Consider the following 19,770-nt stretch of genomic DNA (forward strand, 5'->3'; position numbering starts at 1 on the left):
AGCACACAACCTGTTTCATCGCTGCGACAAATAGTTTCGCTGTGTTTTTCACAGCGTGCTGCGAAAGTGAAAAATTTCAAATTATAGACTGATTATGTGATCCGTTTACGGGGAACACACTTAGAACAAGAAAGGCTCTCTGCTTTGACTGCTGTTGTGTGGACTCTTGTCGTTTTAATTAACATCTTAAATCTATGAATCATCATCATCATCATCATCATCATCATCTATCAATTAATTCCTTTATTATAGTGTTCTTGTTTGGTTCGTTCTGATGTTACTCACACTAGATTCATTTCAGTTCGTCCCTTCGTTCTCTGGCTTCTCTGTTCTTTTTTTGTTTTTTTTCATTTTGGAAAATTAATTAATTAATTACTATTGTTTTTTCTCTCTCAATTACTATATAAAGGACTCCCCTTTCCTGTCTTCTTGGTATAACTTCTTTTCTCTTCAAATCATATCCTTCTATTATATATTTCGTCTCTAGAATTTACTTAATATATACTTCCTATATATAACCATCCAACCAATCAATCAATTATATATTGAAAGACAACAAAATAACATACAATGTTGAGAACTCAAGCTGCCAGACAACTACTAAATAACTCTAGAGTTACCGCTAAGAGATCCTTCGCTCTAGCCTCTCGTGCTGCTGTCGTCGCCGGTACTAAAGCTACCGTCAGACCAACTTTGTCTGCTAAGACCATGCAAGTCGCTACCCCAATCATTTCTTCTCGTGGTATTAAACATATTAACTTCGGTGGTACCACTGAAACTGTCTACGAAAGAGCCGACTGGCCAAGAGAAAAGTTGTTGGAATACTTCAAGAACGACACTTTTTCTTTGATCGGTTACGGGTCTCAAGGTTACGGCCAAGGTCTAAACTTGAGAGACAACGGTCTAAACGTCGTCATTGGTGTTAGAAAGAACGGTGCCTCCTGGAAGGCTGCCATTGAAGATGGGTGGGTTCCAGGTGAAAACTTGTTCACTGTCGAAGAAGCCGTCAAGAAGGGTACTTACGTCATGAACTTGTTGTCCGACGCTGCCCAATCCGAAACTTGGAGTTCTTTGAAGCCTTTACTAACAAAGGGTAAGACTCTATACTTCTCTCATGGTTTCTCTCCTGTCTTCAAGGACTTGACTCACGTCGAACCTCCAAAGGATCTAGATGTTATCCTTGTCGCTCCAAAGGGTTCCGGTAGAACCGTCAGATCCTTATTCAAGGAAGGTCGTGGTATTAACTCCTCTTACGCTGTCTGGAACGATGTTTCCGGTAAGGCTCATGAAAAGGCTCAAGCTCTAGCCGTTGCCATTGGTTCCGGTTACGTTTACCAAACTACCTTTGAAAAAGAAGTTAACTCCGATCTATACGGTGAAAGAGGTTGTCTAATGGGTGGTATCCACGGTATGTTCTTGGCTCAATACGATGTCCTAAGAGAAAACGGTCACTCCCCATCCGAAGCCTTCAACGAAACCGTCGAAGAAGCTACCCAATCCCTATACCCATTGGTTGGTAAGTACGGTATGGACTACATGTACGATGCTTGTTCCACCACTGCCAGAAGAGGTGCTTTGGATTGGTACCCAATCTTCAAGGATGCTTTGAAGCCTGTCTTCCAAGATCTATACGCTTCTGTTAAGAACGGTTCCGAAACTAAGAGATCTCTAGAATTCAACTCTCAACCAGACTACAGAGAAAAGCTTGAAGGTGAACTACAAACCATCAGATCCATGGAGATCTGGAAGGTCGGTAAGGAAGTTAGAAAGCTAAGACCAGAAAACAAATAAATTGAGTAATATCTATTAAAGTTTCTTCTTTCTCTCCTTTATTTATGTTTGTTTGTTTGTTTTCTACTATAAACAACGGCAATACAACTATTTTTTATCAATATTCTGAAGTCAATTGAATTGACATCTAATTTATTATTAGCACATCGACAAAAATAACCCCCTACTAAAGCATTTTAAGTTTCTACACTTTGATAATTTGTGTAGAACAATAGAAAAATTTTGCTTTTCATTGTTTCGATTAATAGGACGACTATCACTAGTGATCTTCTTCCTATTATATCAAGACTCACTCAATATATCATTTACACAACAACATGTTTATAAAATTCCTATGTACTCGAATGTATAGTTTTACTGAACAACTGTCACCACGAAATTTCTTTTCTTTTACTTATTATTATATTTCTAAAAGTATGAAAATACATAAGCTGGCTCATCGCTTTACCCTATTTTATTGCTTGGTTTGATATATGTAGTGTATTGATATTCAAACATGAGTGCACTACCTGAATTTAGTATAAATTCAATATCTTCAACAAAGTATCACTTCATAAAAGATGACATTGTAATAATGAACACTCCATAGCCACATGTAACCTATTACATCCCTGCCAAAGATTCATAGTTATTATCTGTCTTATTATGATTTGTATTGTTGTGGAACAACTAGAGATACTGATAAACTCCGAATCTACCCTAGAAGGTATCATTATGTTGCACTGCTATTTTAACGGTGTTTGTCCAAGGAATTTTATTCATTGAGGGTTGATTATGGTGAGTTGGGTACAGGTAGACAAACAATTGCCGTTTTGGAACTGGAACGATGTAAAGCGAGACAAACCCTGTCACAGGTTGAATTATTTGGACAGCGGAGAGCGTCGATTGATGAACATCACCCACAACATTTAAAAGTGTGTATTCCTTGAAACATATTATCGAGGTGATACTGTTTTTATTACGGGATCAACATACATGGTGGCAGACTGTTCAGCACAATGTAACTGGTCATGTACCATTGATGTATATATTAAACTCTGTTATCGCTACAGAAGTGAGGCTATAAAAGAAGCATATAATGTTTGAAGGACCAAAGACAGAGAGAAAAAGTTAGCTATCTCATAAGACTACCCAAAATGGTTCGACTTGCGCAAAATTAACCCTTGAAGAATTGACTTAGATTAGGGATTTAGAAAGACAAGAAGTCCACGACGAGAGACCCCATCATTAAAATTAGCAAATGGACCAATGACGAATTCAAACTAAAAAGCAATCCACATTATGTAATGACATTTGTTTTTGATAAGTGCTCTACACATCAATTACCAGATTGGTTGTACTGTGTCACTTTCCATTCTATGTGTTATCCTTTGCTATACTTGTACATCTTTGCTGGATATGGATGCAAGGATGTGCTGTATCTAAGGACATCACAAGCTACTGTTAGACATTGTGACAAGGTTTGCAAGCATCCTCTCTATGACAAATAAAAACGACACTATATCTTTTTTTAACATATTCAAAATTATACAGTTTTGCCAGTCTTACCTAATTGTCATGATTTGCTGTCATTTGTAAACAAAACATAAAAAACATTAAAATAAATAAATTCTACAACATTACCCCCACCTGACGTAACATACCCTGGACCCCTCTTCAATCTCGAATACCTCTGATCAAAATTAGTAATATATTGCAAATTTCAATACCCAAATGATTTACATCTCGTTATATGCCATTCATGGCTCAGCCAACCCACCTTCCACACCTCCATGTCCCACTCGTCTCGCTTACGCACAACATAATCTGCTCACCGTTACCCTCACCCACGGGGTTTCGGCCCACGTGACACACACTTTTCTTTCCGCGTCTCCGCGTCTCCCGAATCCCTTGTAGCACCGCCAAAGTCAGAAAAAGCAGGCCACACCGAGCGGAACACAAAAACCGGCCGCGTTTCGCCCAAATTAGATACGACAACCCACTTAACACCGCCGCCTCCCCTCTCCCTCTGCGTGAGTCACTCAGTAACTCGCCATTTCCTGGCGGTGTTAACCAAAACTGAAAAATTCACAGATTACGTACCCATCCGGCGCTGCTTACACAACCGTCGCTATAAGGGTAAAGTAACAAAAGAACAACAACCAACAACCAACAACGACATTACAAGAAACACGCTGGGCTTCCACTTAATATTATGAATTCATGGAACAAATTATATTCATTATTCAGTTAATTTAATTTATGAACAGTTTAGGAAATCGTCGTTACCACCCTTTCTTTAGTTCTTTTACTAATGCATTACTTCATTCTTTTTTTCTTTTTTGCTCTTGTCAGGGGCAAGGTTCTTTTGAATTTTTCACTTTCATGTTCTACATATATAAGAAACAGGTAAATGATCTGATCTTCTTTCAATGTTTTTCCCACTTGTTTTAGATTTTGTTTGTCTTGTGTACTAGCTTCTTATTATCTATATATATATCTACAGTATTATATCTATTACAAACAGATACGTACACACACACTTACACATACACATATACATATTTTTACAATGGGTGAACCAGCTTCCAAGAAACAAAAGATCGCTAACAACGCCTTAGCTCAACTAAAGGCTTCAGGTACCGTCGTCGTCTCTGATACCGGTGATTTTGAATCCATCGCCAAGTATCAACCACAAGACGCTACCACCAACCCTTCCTTGATCCTGGCTGCCTCCAAGATTCCAACTTACGCTCATTTGATCGATAACGCCGTTAAGTTTGGTAAGGCCCACGGTAAGACCACTGCTGAAAAGACTGAAGCTGCTGTCGATAAGTTGCTAGTCGAGTTCGGTTCTGAAATCTTGAAGATCGTCCCAGGTAGAGTCTCCACCGAAGTCGACGCTAGATTGTCCTTTGACACCAAGGCCACCATTGAAAAGGCCAAGCACATCATTAGTCTGTACGAAGCCGTCGGTATCTCCAAAGAACGTGTCCTGATTAAGATTGCTTCCACCTGGGAAGGTATCCAAGCTGCCAAGGTCCTAGAAGCCGAATACGGTATCCACTGTAACTTGACCCTGCTGTTCGCTTTCTCTCAAGCCGTTGCCTGTGCCGAAGCCGGTGTCACTTTGATCTCTCCTTTCGTCGGTAGAATCAAGGACTGGTATGCTGCTAAGACTGGCGAAGAATACACTGGGGAAACCGACCCAGGTGTGATCTCCGTCAAGAGAATCTACAACTACTACAAGAAGCACGGCTACAACACCATCGTCATGGGTGCTTCCTTCAGAAATACAGATGAAATCGAAGCCCTTGCTGGTGTCGACTACTTGACCATCTCCCCTGCTCTATTGGAAAAACTGTTGAACAGTGATGCCGCTGTACCAAGAAAGTTGTCTCCAGAAGAAGCTAAGAAGCAAGGTGATGCTAAGATCTCTTATATCTCCGACGAATCTAAGTTCAGATTCGATTTGAATGATGACGCTATGGGTACTGAAAAGTTGGCCGAAGGTATCAGAAAGTTCTCTGCTGATATCGTTACTTTGTTTGAAATGATCGAAAAGAAAGTTTCTGCTTAAGCAATAAATCTTCTTCTTGTTTGCTATCCTTTCACTCTAATATGATGATCATAACGATTCCTTTTTGATAAATGAAATAAATATAAATTCAAATAAACATAAAATAACGAACAAAATAAATATATATATATTAGTTATTATTTACTATAAAAATACATTATTGTTTAACGAATGTTATTTTCTTACAATTAATATTGTTCTTCACTTATTAATTCTTTATATGTATGAATATTATTTATGTAAAAAGAAATTGTCTATAATTTATCTTCTAAGAAATTGTCTCATGTGTGTAATCCAACTCCAAACCCAATACCAATACATGCAGCCACTACAAGTAATTCTATGATTCCTAACATCAAACATAAATGACGGAACCAATTCACTTTAACATCCCATATGAATCCCTTCAATAATCCAATTCGATGTTCATCATTGAGAATCATCTTCATTATACGATAATCATTAATACCTGCACGAGATCCGACACCAATCATAAAAAAAATCACAGGACATATTATACACAAGGAAATTGTTATCATTATTCGTCTTATGGAATAAATATCTTTAAATTCAAGTTTTTCCGAATCAAATGATTCTACCGATGAATTATTGATCCTTTGTTGTGGGATCTCAGAGCCTGCATTAATATCTGGAAGGGATGGGGAATGGTGGCTATTTTCTGGGTGTGGGACATGAGGTATATGTGGATGAGCCTCGAGATCTGGCATCTCTAATAAGGTTGGGTTCGAGCCCATCATCTCAGCTTGATCAGTATCTTCGTGTAATGATGTTTGATATAATCTTTGCAATGGACTACGAGGCTCAAATGCAGAAAAATGCCCAGGACTGCTACGGTCGGTATCTATATCTGTACGAGCCCATTTACTAGGCCCCGAAACTCGACGTAAAATGGGAATCTTTGGAAGCCCAACAATCCCACCATTACTAAGTCGATTAATGTTGCGGTTATTATTCGCGGCAGTGGTATTTCGAGTCAAGGGACTATTCCATAGGGGAACCATTACGGGATCTTGTTTTAAAGGTGAACCTTGGGTATCTTGTTCGAGTACTTGATTCACAATGAATTTATTGATCAGTGAGGGACTTCTTGGGGAATGCATGATTTGCGACACTGGACGTTGATGTGGTATGCTACTTCCTTGACTCGAAGAACTTTTTGAAATCATATGAAACACTTGTGGATGAAACTCCACAGAATATCGACTGGTATCTCCTTGAAGAAAACTATAATTATCAACAGATTGGCGAGCTTGAGATTTTACATGATTCACTTTGGTTTGGTCCACTTTCATCTCTTTTTTCAATAATTTAACTGCTTCCTCAATATCTGGCTCAATGGTTTCATCATATTGGAACAATGACGAATGTGTCTTATTCTGATGATCAACTAGAGGTCGATCATGCCGTATTGGTGTACTACTATATTGTGGATCATGGGTATCAAAATTTATATCACTTTCATGAAGAATTGAATTGCGATGAATTTCATCAGTAGCATCATCTAGTGCTGTAGTAGAGACAGTATGATCACTATTATGTCCTTGGGAACGCTGGGGGCTTCCAGATTCAAGTGGTTGTTCAAGTATACCAGTACCCTGGGTAGCCTGTGAATCATCTGATTTTGGTAATTCTCCTTGATTATTTAAATTGGCTCGGTCATGTCGTATTATAGGATTTGGCTCTTGTGTAATTGCAGTGCCTATCAAGTTTGGCACCTTATTAGAATTTCTTTCAGAGCTTTGGGACTCTTCCTTTTCATCCATCTTATCACTTCTATCATTCGAGTTGCTGCTATCTGCTGTATCTATACTTGAAGTTCGTATACTGCTATACTCTGCTTGTCTTGGTGTTGTCCCCATAAATGATCTATCTATATAAACAGCAAACGAATCTTGCTGAAGATTGTTGTTATTATTATTATTTTCTTGTCCATTGTTGTTATGAGTCGAATCGTTTACTGTATCATCAATGAAGAAGGAATGCCTTACGTCCCGTTTTGTAGTTCGGGTTTGTGATGATGTGTCTGACGACATCTCCTTATTATTATTATTATCCCCTTCTTACTTTCAATCAATTCTGATAATCGTCGTTTTTCTCTCTTCAAGTTTTATTTATAGAACAAACTCTCTGACGTTCAATAATCTTCTTTTTTCTTTCTATTTGGAAGTTTGTATTGGTTATATATATATATTGATGTATGAATTATGTTCTTATATTAAACTTGTATATGACTTTTATGTTTAATGCAATGATATACATGTAGATGCACGAAGTATGTTGGATGAAGAAGTAGTCAATGCTTACGTTGATATTATCTCGAGAGACAAAAGAAACTTTGTAATCTATTGCCTTATAGCTTAACCAGCCAAAAAATATTAATTGATTAATTAATTGCTAAAAACCACCAAGATAAGTATCGCCTGGCTGTTCCTCGACTCCTCCAACACACGTAAAATTTTGCAAATAGTTGCTGTTTGCCTGGTATGGGGTCTGTGAAAGATGTCTTCCCTCTACAGACTGTAGACTGAATTCTATGTTCACCAGCTTTGTTTACATTATCAGCGTCATGGTTTGTTTACATTTCTCCCCAAATTGCGCGGAACAAAACCAGCACGAAAAAACGTGAGAAAAAGAGCCCAAACCAAAAACAAAACTAACAGCGATGCCAATAATACCAATAGTGACTGCCCAGCATATCCTCGGTAGAATCACATCTTTAAACTGTAGTAACGGTACATTCCTCGTTCGATACAGCCAAATGTTCTGTATTCTTGAACTTGTGCTAAGTGTAAACGGTATCTAAGAGTAGTAATGTCGTCTGTTGGATCATATACAAACTCGTCAGGATGGCTGTAGTAATAATCGCTCGGTCTTCTTGGCTGTGCCATGCTAGGTGCAGTTGATGTGACACCGTTCGGCATGCTGTTGCTCCATTTAAGGTTAGCTGCCGAAGGTGTCGGATGCAGTTGTGCACCGTTTGTAGTTCTATTTCGACGGCTTGAGTTCGACGTATTATCATATATATGTCCTCTAGTAAATCCTAATTGTAATTGAGAACGTCTTCTCTGCAATTCAGGGTTGTTTAAATATTCATCATTGCTCTCACCTGCATCATACACACTTGCGGGGTCGATTGTTTGTGAGATACCCAACGGTGTCACTAGTGGTCTATTTAACTGAGGTCTCGGAGGTATAACGGCGGGTCTCACTCCGTTGGGTAAGGCACCATCTGCTGCCATTCGAGCCATAGTTGGAATATCATGCATCGACCTATCCCAGAATAACGCGTTACCTGAGGATTCATGATGGTTCATGTTAGGACGGGTTGCAGCAGTCACGATATTATCATCTGAGAATGGATCATCATTATCATAATCACTGACCAATGTTGTGTTGTTTTCAGTACTCAACGTGTCGTCTTCACTTCCATCTTCATTCTCAGGATCATCCTCTGGCATTATTCTCCATCCACCAGAAGGCAAAGGAGGCCTTACAATAGGTGTAAATGTGTTACCGAAAGCAATACCGCCATTTCTTGTCAGAAATTGAGAAATAGGAGGCTTGATATCTCTGTAACAATGCTTTCTTCTGTAACTACTCTTCGTTACTAAGCCACAACTTAAACTGATTTTACTTTGTGCAAATTTCAAAAAGTCTGGTTGCTTGAAGATTTCAATAATTTTATTACCTTGTGAATCAAATCTCGTTAAATTGGTCTGCGTAGAATATATATCCTCACGATTCAAATATTTATCGGTCTTATACAGCCAATATCTTCTACCATACGACAAATCTAGGTAACATTTCCATTTTGTAGTAGTATTTTGGTTGGTTTCGTGATCATATTTCATAATTGTTATGTCTCCACCATTGTTAGATTTTTCGATCTGTTGCCAAGCTTCAAATGACACTTCTAATGCTACGAGGCTATCAGAACATGAAACAATAGATGTATCCTGAATACTCCATTTGTTAATATATGTGTTGTTTGAAATATTTAAAAACTTGATTTTCTGATGGGTTTTCAAATCTTTAAATACTTCTAAGGAGGCATCTGACGAACTCATTGGTGTCAAAAATTCCACAAGTTTTGGAATAGGGATGTTATTACTCCTTATACTTAAACTTTTCAATTTGGGGAAATTTAACTTGATGAATGTCAATGTATCGTTACATTGGTAATAATACTTGGTCTTTATCACCGATTCGTAGTTTCTATTATCTAGATGTGTTCTGTTGTCATGTCCCAAGAGACGTGCCGAAGAGCTGGCTCTTGATAATGGTGGTCTTATAAGTTCATTAGCCACATGAATAGGAAGCCCATTGATATTTAAATATTCTAAAGTCTTGTTATGCCCAAACTGACAAAGTTTCTTCAAGAAAAACATAACATGAACCTCGGTCCATGACGAAGAATTAGAGATGGTCCCCACATTCAACCATTCCAAAGTAGTTTCATTATTTTCATCAGTTACAGCTGGATGATGACTGAAAAATTCTAAAATTGCTCTTGGGGTAATCTGGGAACAGTTACCTAGAGATAAATGACTTAAATTCTTCCAATGAGGGAGTACATTAATTAATATATTATCATCGATAGATGTACGTGCCAGATCCAATTTCTGTAAATCTGGCAATGATTTCAACAGTCTACCAAGAACAAAATTCGGTAAATCTGTGCAATCATTTAATCCTAGACAAGTAATTTGATAATTACATTCTGTAGGGGTAACATTTAAATTCATATCATCGGGTGCAAAATGGAAATCCTCATCTTCTATTTCATTTAGATCTGTGGAATTCATAGTACTAAATGAAGCAATCGAAATGTTATCATCATCAACTAAATTTTGCATACTACTATTAGTAGAATATGATTGTTCATACAATTCCCTCAATGCTAAAATAAAACTTTTTGTAAAATTAGGACCAGAACAACCACAAAAATCTAATATACTCAGAACTTTCCCTGGTTTTAAAAGAAAATGAATGATTTTATCATCTAAATCATCCTGTATATGTTCACACGCTAAAAATTCTCGTAAATTCCCCTTCGTCAAACGTAAAAATTTAAGTAAAGTATGATTAGTCAAATTTTTGATCTGTTTATTCATTTCCCCTGTTCTTCCCAACCCAATTGAGGTTAATTCTTGGAAATCTGCCACTTGGATAATATTTCTTAACTCAGATTCGTCAGAGATGGTATTTAATAAACTATGGAATCTTTTAGCTGTAGTAAGATTACAATATTTGTAAATCAATATTCTACATATATGATAAAACGTCTTATTTACCGTTAAATTACTTCTTATGAAATTTCTTAAATTTTCGTTAAACTTTTCAGACGTACTTGGTTGATCATTATTCATATAATCTCTAAATTGGTATGTCAATATTTCATACACGATTTCTGGAGGAACATTTGTTGGTATGTGACTAATGTCAGACATGCCGAAAGTTATTGGAAGTTGATATAAAGTAAAACCAAATATATCAGAGTACTGCAACACTTAGAATAAACTGATTGTGATGAAATTTTCTAATATTCTCCCTCGAATCAAATAAGCCTGATCTGATCTGTTTTTCTTTCTAGAAATTGTAATCTTTTATAAAGCTATACACCTAAAATAAATCTTGTATCTAGTCAATATATGTACAAGCAGTATATATCTTTGAGTAATAACTTATTTAGATTCCTTTCACTGAACTCAGTTTACAAATTCTTTTGGTTTCTAGGTGCTCCTCATCTGCATTTCCTTTAATATCCATCGTCATATTAAGGTTTATGGGGGGTTTATAAGTGCGGCTCGCTCTTTGCTGCCCGTTTTATTTTTTTTTAACTCCCGGGTAAATATCTGTTGTTTTTTCCAGTTGGTTTATCGTTAATCTGTAACATGATTACTAAACCATGACGAATTTATTTATCAATGACTAATTCAAGAGGATATTTTGATATTATGTGCATCGATTGTTAGGCATCAGACTTGTCAGACAGTACCAATAAATAATTCGATTTGTTTTTGAAGGAATAACATAAATATGTCTAAGATTCTTTCACAAAAGATAAAGATTGCGCTAGTCCAGTTAAGTGGGTCGTCCCCGAACAAGAAAGCTAACTTGGAAAGAGCGGCTACATTCATCGATAAAGCACTTGTAGAACAACCTGAAACCAAAATTGTGGTCCTGCCAGAATGTTTCAACTCCCCTTACTCTGTCGATAAATTTAGGGAGTATGCTGAAATAATTTCACCTGAATCTGAATCTGTTTCTTTCTTATCAAAACTAGCTGCTAAGTATAAGATAACCCTATTTGGCGGTTCAATCCCTGAAATTGATCCAAAGACTGACAAAGTATACAATACTGCGTTAATATTTAACGAAACTGGTGAATTGATTGATACTCACCGTAAAGTTCATTTATTTGATGTCGATATTCCAAATGGTATTACTTTTAAAGAAAGCATTACACTATCCCCAGGTGAAAAGGAAACCACAGTGACTACACCTTTTGGTAATGTAGGTGTCGGGATTTGTTATGATATGAGATTCCCTGAATTGGCAATGATTAGTGCTAGAAAATATAATTCATTTGCCATGATTTATCCAAGTGCTTTCAACACGGTCACTGGGCCTGTACATTGGCACCTATTGGCTCGTGCCAGATCTGTCGATAATCAAATGTATACTATTCTTTGCTCTCCAGCAAGAAATACTGAGAGTAATTATCATGCGTACGGCCATTCATTGATAGCTGATCCAAAAGGTAACATTATTGCTGAAGCTGGGATTGACGAAGAGATTGTTTATGCTGAACTAAATCCAGAAGCTATTGATGATTTTAGAATGTCTGTTCCTTTGTACAAGCAAAGGAGATTTGACGTGTACCCTGACGTCAGTAAATAGAATATATATTTACACAAGCGTATCTTATATAATTACCTAAAAATTACGACTTAATTATGAAATGGAAAGTAAACCACATCGACATTTTAAGAAATGCTTACTTGGATTTGTGTTCTACCTCGAATGGAAATTAACAAATTAAACAGATGGTCGGACATGACTATATCGTGATCAATTATTGAAGGTTCACTTACGTTCCATTATCCAATCAGAGTAGTTATATGTGAGTGGATGGAACTCTTTTTTACTTTATAACTTAAGAGGTGGCACTAGTGGTAGTTGTATATCTACTTATGTGCACGCCATTGTTGTAGACTACACTGAGATCTTACAATTTTTTTGCAAAATCACTGAGCTCCTATTGACTACTTTTTCTTCAAAGAGATACAATATTATAATTAATAACACATCTCAACAAACATGGAACAGAAATTGCAAGGGAGCAGTATTTGAATTTTTGAGTATGATAATCGCTTTCCTTCCCAATTCGTTCTAATATGTAAGAGAATGTTTCATTTGTTATAGCAAGTTTCAAAAAAATAAAACAGGTATAAAAATATTATAGTGTACAACTTCTCTAAAAAATTCACTAAATACATGACTCATAATGGACTACTGTGGTTCCCCTACATTTGGTTTATTCGCTCCACATCGAAAGTTTTTCTTATACATCAATGCTCTTAGCAGAGTGAGCTATAACATACATGGTAGAGTTAGATCTTGATTTATTCATTATATTTAGTGACAGATAGAGAGGTGTAAACTTAACTTGAATTATAATGTTAAAATAAGCAAAATATATTTGTTATTCCTTTCTTTTAAATGTAAGTCGTTTTGTTTCATAATGTTGCATATTTTGTTTTGTATTATAAATTACTCAGTAATATATTTAAGAAATTTTGTTACCACATTCTTTTAACCAATCTAGAGAACAAGATTGGTACTAATAATAATTGGAATAAACAGAGGTATTTAGTTTAGTATTAAGTATTAGAAGCTTAAAACATTAATATTTTTATTGTTATATGGCAACTTGGCCGAGTGGTTAAGGCGAAAGATTAGAAATCTTTTGGGCTCTGCCCGCGCAGGTTCAAATCCTGCAGTTGTCGTTATTTTTTAATTCAGGTTGGATATTGTTCGACAATTACTTGTGGGGGAGTAATATTTCGTTACTTGTGTCATATCTTTTTGCTAAATTTTTTAAAGTCAGAACTATTTGTTCTTTTGATATGGTCAGTGGTTGATCTAAAGTAGAAATTAAGAAAGCAAAGTATTATATATAGAAAGCATACATATATATTTTACATCGCGAAACAGGGCAAAATTTTTAAATTAGATTGATGCATCAGTAACAAATAGAGTAATTCCCGGTAGAAACTATATTGTAACATGAGTAAATTCATAAATGTGTGCTAATTCAGCTGACAACATCGTATTATTTGATCCAATATCATACTTTAAATTAATAAATCAGATACCATTACAAGAATAAAGGAATCTAAAAACTGAAAACCTCCGCTCGAATAATTTTTAATGATGTATATATTAGTATGTTATATAATTATTTAACTAATTTGATGTGGGTTTGTTATAAATGGGACATAAATTCTAATTCTATGTAACAATGGTAATTTAGGTAGTATTCCACAGAAAAAACTTATAAATAAATTAATGGCAAACAGTTTCAAATTATTTTTCAAGAATTGTGTCACTACCAGGAATAAACCAATTGGTACCAAAATCAAAAACTTCCTCGCCGGCGTGTATAAAGTTTCGTTATCGATTTGTTCCCACATTGTTAGATTATCATAAGCACCACCATTAAACTCAAAGGGCGTGCCTTTGATCATATGAAACATCACGTACGAGCCAATGACATAAGTCGCATTCGTCATCGTCCACGCAATATCGTTGGTGATCCTAGGCATCAGATTGTAGAATAGTTTCAGCATTGCGATCAATACAAGATGAATCACCCATGCGCCTCGTTGATCCACCCAGGTTGCGTTCATATTTGGCAGCATTCGCTGGTCTGTATCATCTTCCAGCGATTCTTGTTCCACCAGCGATATGATACTCGAGGATCTTCTGCGTCGATGATCCTTTATTGGCAGGATATCTGCCGAGTCACTTGTGTTTGATACGGCTTGATATAATTCATACGACTCTTGCTGTTGTGCAGAGACCACGTTCACTAACGAAGGCATCTGTCAGAAAACTCAGAAGACTATAGTTATCGATTGAAAGAGCAAAATGTTTTTTCACTTACTTGCAAGACTCAAAGAATTTGGCATTGTGCCTGCTAAAATATGATTAAATAATCTAGTTGCTCTTGTTGCGATTATCGAATATTTCAACGTAAAGAATACGCACAGAGAGCGCAGCTGAGAAAAGAAGAAAATAGCGAGAGCGGTTACCCTCTAGTGAAAATTAAAATTTTATCGTGATTCATCCTCTATTCCTCGACAATACAGTGAGACAGGGTAGTCTAGGAATCAAGTAAGCTCATTGCAAGAGTGAGAGAGGGGCAACGAGTTACAGCGTTACAGCTGCCAGGGGAAAAGTGTGTATGTGAAGAGGAGAGCAGGCGAATGGGAAGCACAGCGAGAGGAGATGTTGAATGGCAAATATAGAGATAGAGATAGAGATAGATCCGTCCTCAAATACAAATGATGCAAAGTGCATGATGACAACAAACACCAAAAGAAAAGAGAATTACCAGAAGAGATATGCTGAAATTGATTAGAGACCCGACTGACTACCTGTACCGTTCGGCACACACACACACACACACAGCTCGGAGCCCAAAAGTTTTTCAGTCCGTCAAGGGATGTCACGCGCGGTGGGAGGCCGGAAAAAGTTGCGCAGTCCGTGGGATGCAGCGCAGGCAGAGCAGGCAGAGAGAGGAGAGCGTGAGAGGAGAGAGTTAGACGTCATTTATTGCTAATTTAATGTAATTTACACTTGGAATGAGGCATTCATTGGAGTAACTTCATGACGTTTATGCTGTAGAGTTTGCCCAATTCTATTAGCTTATGTTGTGTTAAGTGGGAGGAATAACCCCTCTCATCTCCTTTTGTTCTCAGGTTGAAAGAGATGATGTATATATATAAAGACGTATCAGTTTGCAATATGAAATGTGTCTCTTTTTCTTCAATTCTTGATAACGGAGTTACATAATAACAGTAATAAAGTATTCATACATACACCCACACACATACACACACACACATATACATATACATATACAAACATACAAACATACAATGTCTAGTAATAATCAACCTATAAAATATCCTTGGTGGTACGGTGGTGCCGCGGGATGTTTTGCTACAATCGTTACACATCCGTTGGATCTGGCGAAAGTTAGATTACAAGCTGCTACATTACCAAAACCGACCATTGGAGGAATGATGACAGGGATATTGAAACATGAAGGTGTCGTAGGCCTATATTCCGGTTTGAGTGCAGCTCTGCTGAGACAATGTACTTACACTACAGCTAGATTCGGGGCGTACGATCTTATAAAACAAAAACTGATTCCAAACGATCAATTGACTAACATGGTCTATCTATTACCAAGTTCAATGGTAAGTGGTGCAATTGGTGGTCTGGTAGGAAATTTTGCAGACGTTGTTAACATTAGAATGCAAAACGATTCGGCTTTGGAATTAGCTCAACGTAGAAATTATAGAAATGCATTGGACGGTGTCTATAAGATTTATAGATACGAAGGTGGGTTAAAGACTTTGCTAACTGGTTGGAAACCAAATATGGTGAGAGGTGTTTTGATGACTGCCAGTCAAGTCGTCACTTATGACGTCTTTAAAAACTATCTGGTGACTCAATTGAATTTCGATCCTTCTCAAAATACTACACATTTCTCCGCTTCGTTATTGGCAGGTCTAGTCGCTACCACAATCTGCTCCCCAGCTGATGTCATCAAGACCAGAATCATGAACGCTAAGGATGAACATAGATCGGCTATGCAAATATTAAGAACAGCCATCAAGACCGAGGGTCCTTCGTTCATGTTTAGAGGTTGGTTACCAAGTTTTACAAGACTAGGCCCGTTCACTATGCTAATCTTCTTTGCCATCGAACAATTGAAAAAACATAAAATTGGGATGCCAAAGGAATTGAAAGAAAACTGAGTCTGTTGACACACTCTTTCTTTTCTCCATTTATATCGATTATTTCTGCATACAAGCAAGGAACAACAACAATTACACGCTCCATCACTTAGAGTCATATTTATAATCATTAAGGTAGACTTCTAAGGAGATCTACGTTTTGTTTCCTGCTTATTTTAACTACTTATTTAAGATTCATAATTTAATAATAATATACATATTTGTATTTCCTGTCCAAAAACTACGACATTTGATCATTATTGTCCAGCTACTGCTGGTACCAGTTTGTGCAGTGGCCATCGTTTCGTAGATTGTGATGAATAGGTGTCCGGGTGACAGTGTCAAATTTTTTATTTTTTTTCGTTCTTCTTATTAGCGAATATTCAATTATTTTTTTTATTTTCGTTCTTCTCTCAAAATAAGATACAAAAGTCACACACACTTTGAACTAAAATAAAATACATCGTATTTTTGTTTAAAACTTATAAGTCGATACAGCATTTATATGTTTTGAGTAACTGTGACAATCTCAATAAATTTATCAAGAGAACGATAGACGTTATTCTCGAATTTTTTTTATTTCAATTTTTTTCCCTCTCCATCACTCTTTTATAACACTATTTTATTGAATTTAAACATTAAATAGTCAATCATTTCCCGCAACGAATATATACACTGATACCCTAATATATAGTTTCCAAAGTTGAAAAATGTCGACTGCAGAATTCACCCAATTGTTAGAAAACACGATCCTGAGTCCCGATGCAAATATCCGTTTGGAAAGTGAAACTCAATTGAAAAGATTTTCAAATGAAAATTTCGTTCAGTATGCAGGCCTCCTATCTCAAGTGCTGATTGAAGAAAACTCAAGAGTGGAGCCTCGTATCCTGGCCGCATTGAACTTGAAGAACGAATTGATATCAAAGGATTCCATTAAAAATTCACAATTCGCACAACGTTGGTCTCAACAGATCGACCTTGAATCAAGATCCCAGATCAAACAAAACGCTTTGGCGGCTTTGACCTCAAGTGAGCCTCGTGTAGCGAATGCGTCAGCACAATTGATTGCTGCCATTGCAGATATAGAATTGCCTCAAAATGAATGGCAAGACCTTATGAAAATTATGGTAGATCATACTAGTCCAAATCAAAGTGAAAACAGTAGAAGAGCAGCTCTATTGACCATCGGTTATATTTGTGAGAGTGCAGACCCACAATCTCAAGCTTTAGTATCTGCATCAAACCAAATCTTAATCGCCATTGCTCAATGTACTCAAGCAACAGAACCTTCGAGGACAGTTAGATTGGCTGCTTTAAATGCTTTAGCCGATTCGTTGATTTTTATTAAGAACAATATGGAACGTGATGGTGAAAGAAACTATTTAATGCAAATTGTTTGTGAAGCAACTCAAGCTGATGACGTCGAGATTCAAGCTGCATCCTTTGGTTGTTTATGTAAAATCATGTCTTTGTATTATGCATTGATGAAACCATACATGGAACAAGCCTTATATGCTTTGACTGTTGCAACCATGGAATCTAAGGATGATAAAGTTGCATCCATGACTGTTGAATTTTGGTCTACAGTTTGTGAAGAAGAAATTGATATAGCATATGAACGTTCTCAATTTCCAGAGTCTCCTCTACAAAGTTACAATTTTGCTTTGTCGTCCTTAAAGGATGTTGTACCAAATTTATTAAAATTATTAACTAGACAAAATGAGGACCCAGAAGATGATGACTGGAACGTTGCAATGTCTGCTGGTGCTTGTTTACAATTATATGCTCAAAATTGTGGAGATAGTATCTTAGCGCCTGTATTAGAATTTGTTGAACAAAATATTACTAGTGAAAATTGGAGAAATAGAGAAGCCGCAGTGATGGCTTTCGGTTCTATTATGGATGGTCCAGATAAAACTCAAACTACGTTTTATGTCCATCAAGCATTACCCGCAATTCTAAACTTAATGCATGATCAAACGTTGCAAGTTAAAGATACCGCTTCATGGTGCATTGGTAGAATTGCTGATTTGGCAGCCTTGGCTATCGATCCTCAACAACATCTCCCAGGTGTCATTAATGCATGTTTGACTGGTCTTCAGGATCATCCAAAAGTAGCCACTAACTGTTCATGGACAATAATCAACTTGACAGAACAGTTAACCGAAGAGAAACCTTCTCCAATTTATAATTATTATCCAGCTTTGGTCGATGGTTTAATTAAATGTTCCAATAGAGCGGACAATGAATTTAATGCTAGGGCTTCTGCGTTTTCCGCGTTAACTACTATGGTAGAATTTTCTTCGGATGATGTCGCTGAGACTTCTGCCTCGATATCTACTTACGTCTTGGATAAATTAGGTCAAACTATGGCTGTCAATGAGGAACAATTGAATTTAGAAGACACCCAAGGTCTTCAAGAATTACAATCAAACATCCTGACTGTATTGGCTGCTGTCATTAGAAAAAGTCCTCAAAGTATTCAAGGTGTTTCTGATATGCTAATGGATTTATTTATTAAATTATTACAAAAGAAAGATGCGTCTTTTATTGAAGATGATGTCTTTTTTGCTATTTCTGCTCTATCGATGTCTCTAGGTAAAGAATTTCAAAAATACTTGGAAGCATTTTCACCTTTCTTAGTGAAGGCTCTAAACCAAGTCGAATCTACTGTAGCTATCACAGCAGTCGGTTTCATTGCTGATATTTCTAACTCACTAGAAGAGGATTTCAAACAATACGCTGGCTCTTTTATGAATGTTTTGGGTCAAATTTTATCTAACCCAAGCTCAAGAAAGGAATTGAAACCAGCTATCCTAAGTGTCTTTGGTGATATTGCATCAAATATTGGTCCTGATTTTGTTCCTTATTTACAGGATGTTATGGCACTATGTGTAGCCGCCCAAAATACTAAACCAGAAAATGGTACTTTGGATGCTATGGACTATAACACCAGAGTTTTAGAAGCTGTCCTGGATGCATATGTTGGTATTGTTGGTGGACTACATGACACTCCACAAGCTATCTATCCATACGTTGGCACCATCTTCCAATTTATATCTTTAATTGCAGATGATCCACAATTGTATACTGAAGATTCTACTGCTAGATCTGCTGTAGGTTTAATTGGTGACATTGCATCAATGATATCTGACGGTTCCATCAAACAATTCTATGGACAAGAAGCTATCACTGACTTAATTAAGAAAACAAGAAGTAATCCTTCTTTTTCTCAAGCTACCAAGGATGTTGCAAGATGGGCAAGAAATCAGCAAAAGCTTCAATTATCACAATAATTTAAAGAGTCGTCTTTCAAAATGATCGTCTTTTTAGTCTCGATTTGAATATGTTTCATTTTTAAAA

The 19,770-nt window shown here is 36.7% G+C and overlaps 8 protein-coding genes and 1 non-coding gene across 9 annotated transcripts; 6 read left to right on the plus strand and 3 right to left on the minus strand.

Annotated features, from left to right (window-relative positions):
• Positions 1-570: 570 nt before the first annotated feature.
• Positions 571-1,791, plus strand: ILV5 (ketol-acid reductoisomerase; the record flags this gene model as incomplete). Its single annotated transcript, XM_041553200.1, has 1 exon — positions 571-1,791. The coding sequence occupies one exon, from the start codon at positions 571-573 to the stop codon at positions 1,789-1,791; it is 1,221 nt and encodes a 406-aa protein (XP_041409134.1).
• Positions 1,792-4,342: 2,551 nt separating this feature from the next.
• TAL1 (sedoheptulose-7-phosphate:D-glyceraldehyde-3-phosphate transaldolase TAL1) lies at positions 4,343-5,350 on the plus strand (the record flags this gene model as incomplete). The annotated part of the gene is made up of 1 exon (XM_041553201.1): positions 4,343-5,350. The coding sequence occupies one exon, from the start codon at positions 4,343-4,345 to the stop codon at positions 5,348-5,350; it is 1,008 nt and encodes a 335-aa protein (XP_041409135.1).
• A 281-nt stretch (positions 5,351-5,631) lies between these two features.
• On the minus strand, positions 5,632-7,404 carry BUD8 (Bud8p; the record flags this gene model as incomplete). The annotated part of the gene is made up of 1 exon (XM_041553202.1): positions 5,632-7,404. One exon carries the CDS (start codon positions 7,402-7,404, stop codon positions 5,632-5,634), a length of 1,773 nt encoding a protein of 590 aa, XP_041409136.1.
• Positions 7,405-8,079: 675 nt separating this feature from the next.
• On the minus strand, positions 8,080-10,821 carry LUG1 (Lug1p; the record flags this gene model as incomplete). The annotated part of the gene is made up of 1 exon (XM_041553203.1): positions 8,080-10,821. One exon carries the CDS (start codon positions 10,819-10,821, stop codon positions 8,080-8,082), a length of 2,742 nt encoding a protein of 913 aa, XP_041409137.1.
• A 589-nt stretch (positions 10,822-11,410) lies between these two features.
• On the plus strand, positions 11,411-12,274 carry NIT3 (putative hydrolase; the record flags this gene model as incomplete). Its single annotated transcript, XM_041553204.1, has 1 exon — positions 11,411-12,274. One exon carries the CDS (start codon positions 11,411-11,413, stop codon positions 12,272-12,274), a length of 864 nt encoding a protein of 287 aa, XP_041409138.1.
• Positions 12,275-13,301: 1,027 nt separating this feature from the next.
• On the plus strand, positions 13,302-13,383 carry KABA2_14S00924. The gene has a single exon. It is a non-coding gene; the product is annotated as a tRNA-Ser (tRNA).
• A 456-nt stretch (positions 13,384-13,839) lies between these two features.
• ORM2 (sphingolipid homeostasis protein ORM2) lies at positions 13,840-14,481 on the minus strand (the record flags this gene model as incomplete). The annotated part of the gene is made up of 1 exon (XM_041553205.1): positions 13,840-14,481. The coding sequence occupies one exon, from the start codon at positions 14,479-14,481 to the stop codon at positions 13,840-13,842; it is 642 nt and encodes a 213-aa protein (XP_041409139.1).
• Positions 14,482-15,540: 1,059 nt separating this feature from the next.
• DIC1 (Dic1p) lies at positions 15,541-16,428 on the plus strand (the record flags this gene model as incomplete). The annotated part of the gene is made up of 1 exon (XM_041553206.1): positions 15,541-16,428. One exon carries the CDS (start codon positions 15,541-15,543, stop codon positions 16,426-16,428), a length of 888 nt encoding a protein of 295 aa, XP_041409140.1.
• Positions 16,429-17,117: 689 nt separating this feature from the next.
• KAP95 (karyopherin beta) lies at positions 17,118-19,703 on the plus strand (the record flags this gene model as incomplete). The annotated part of the gene is made up of 1 exon (XM_041553207.1): positions 17,118-19,703. The coding sequence occupies one exon, from the start codon at positions 17,118-17,120 to the stop codon at positions 19,701-19,703; it is 2,586 nt and encodes an 861-aa protein (XP_041409141.1).
• Between the last annotated feature and the right edge of the window lie 67 nt (positions 19,704-19,770).

The sequence above is a fragment of the Maudiozyma barnettii genome, assembly GCF_903064755.1.
Source record: "Maudiozyma barnettii strain CLIB 1767 genome assembly, contig: KABA2_14, whole genome shotgun sequence".
Lineage (NCBI taxonomy): Eukaryota > Fungi > Ascomycota > Saccharomycetes > Saccharomycetales > Saccharomycetaceae > Maudiozyma > Maudiozyma barnettii.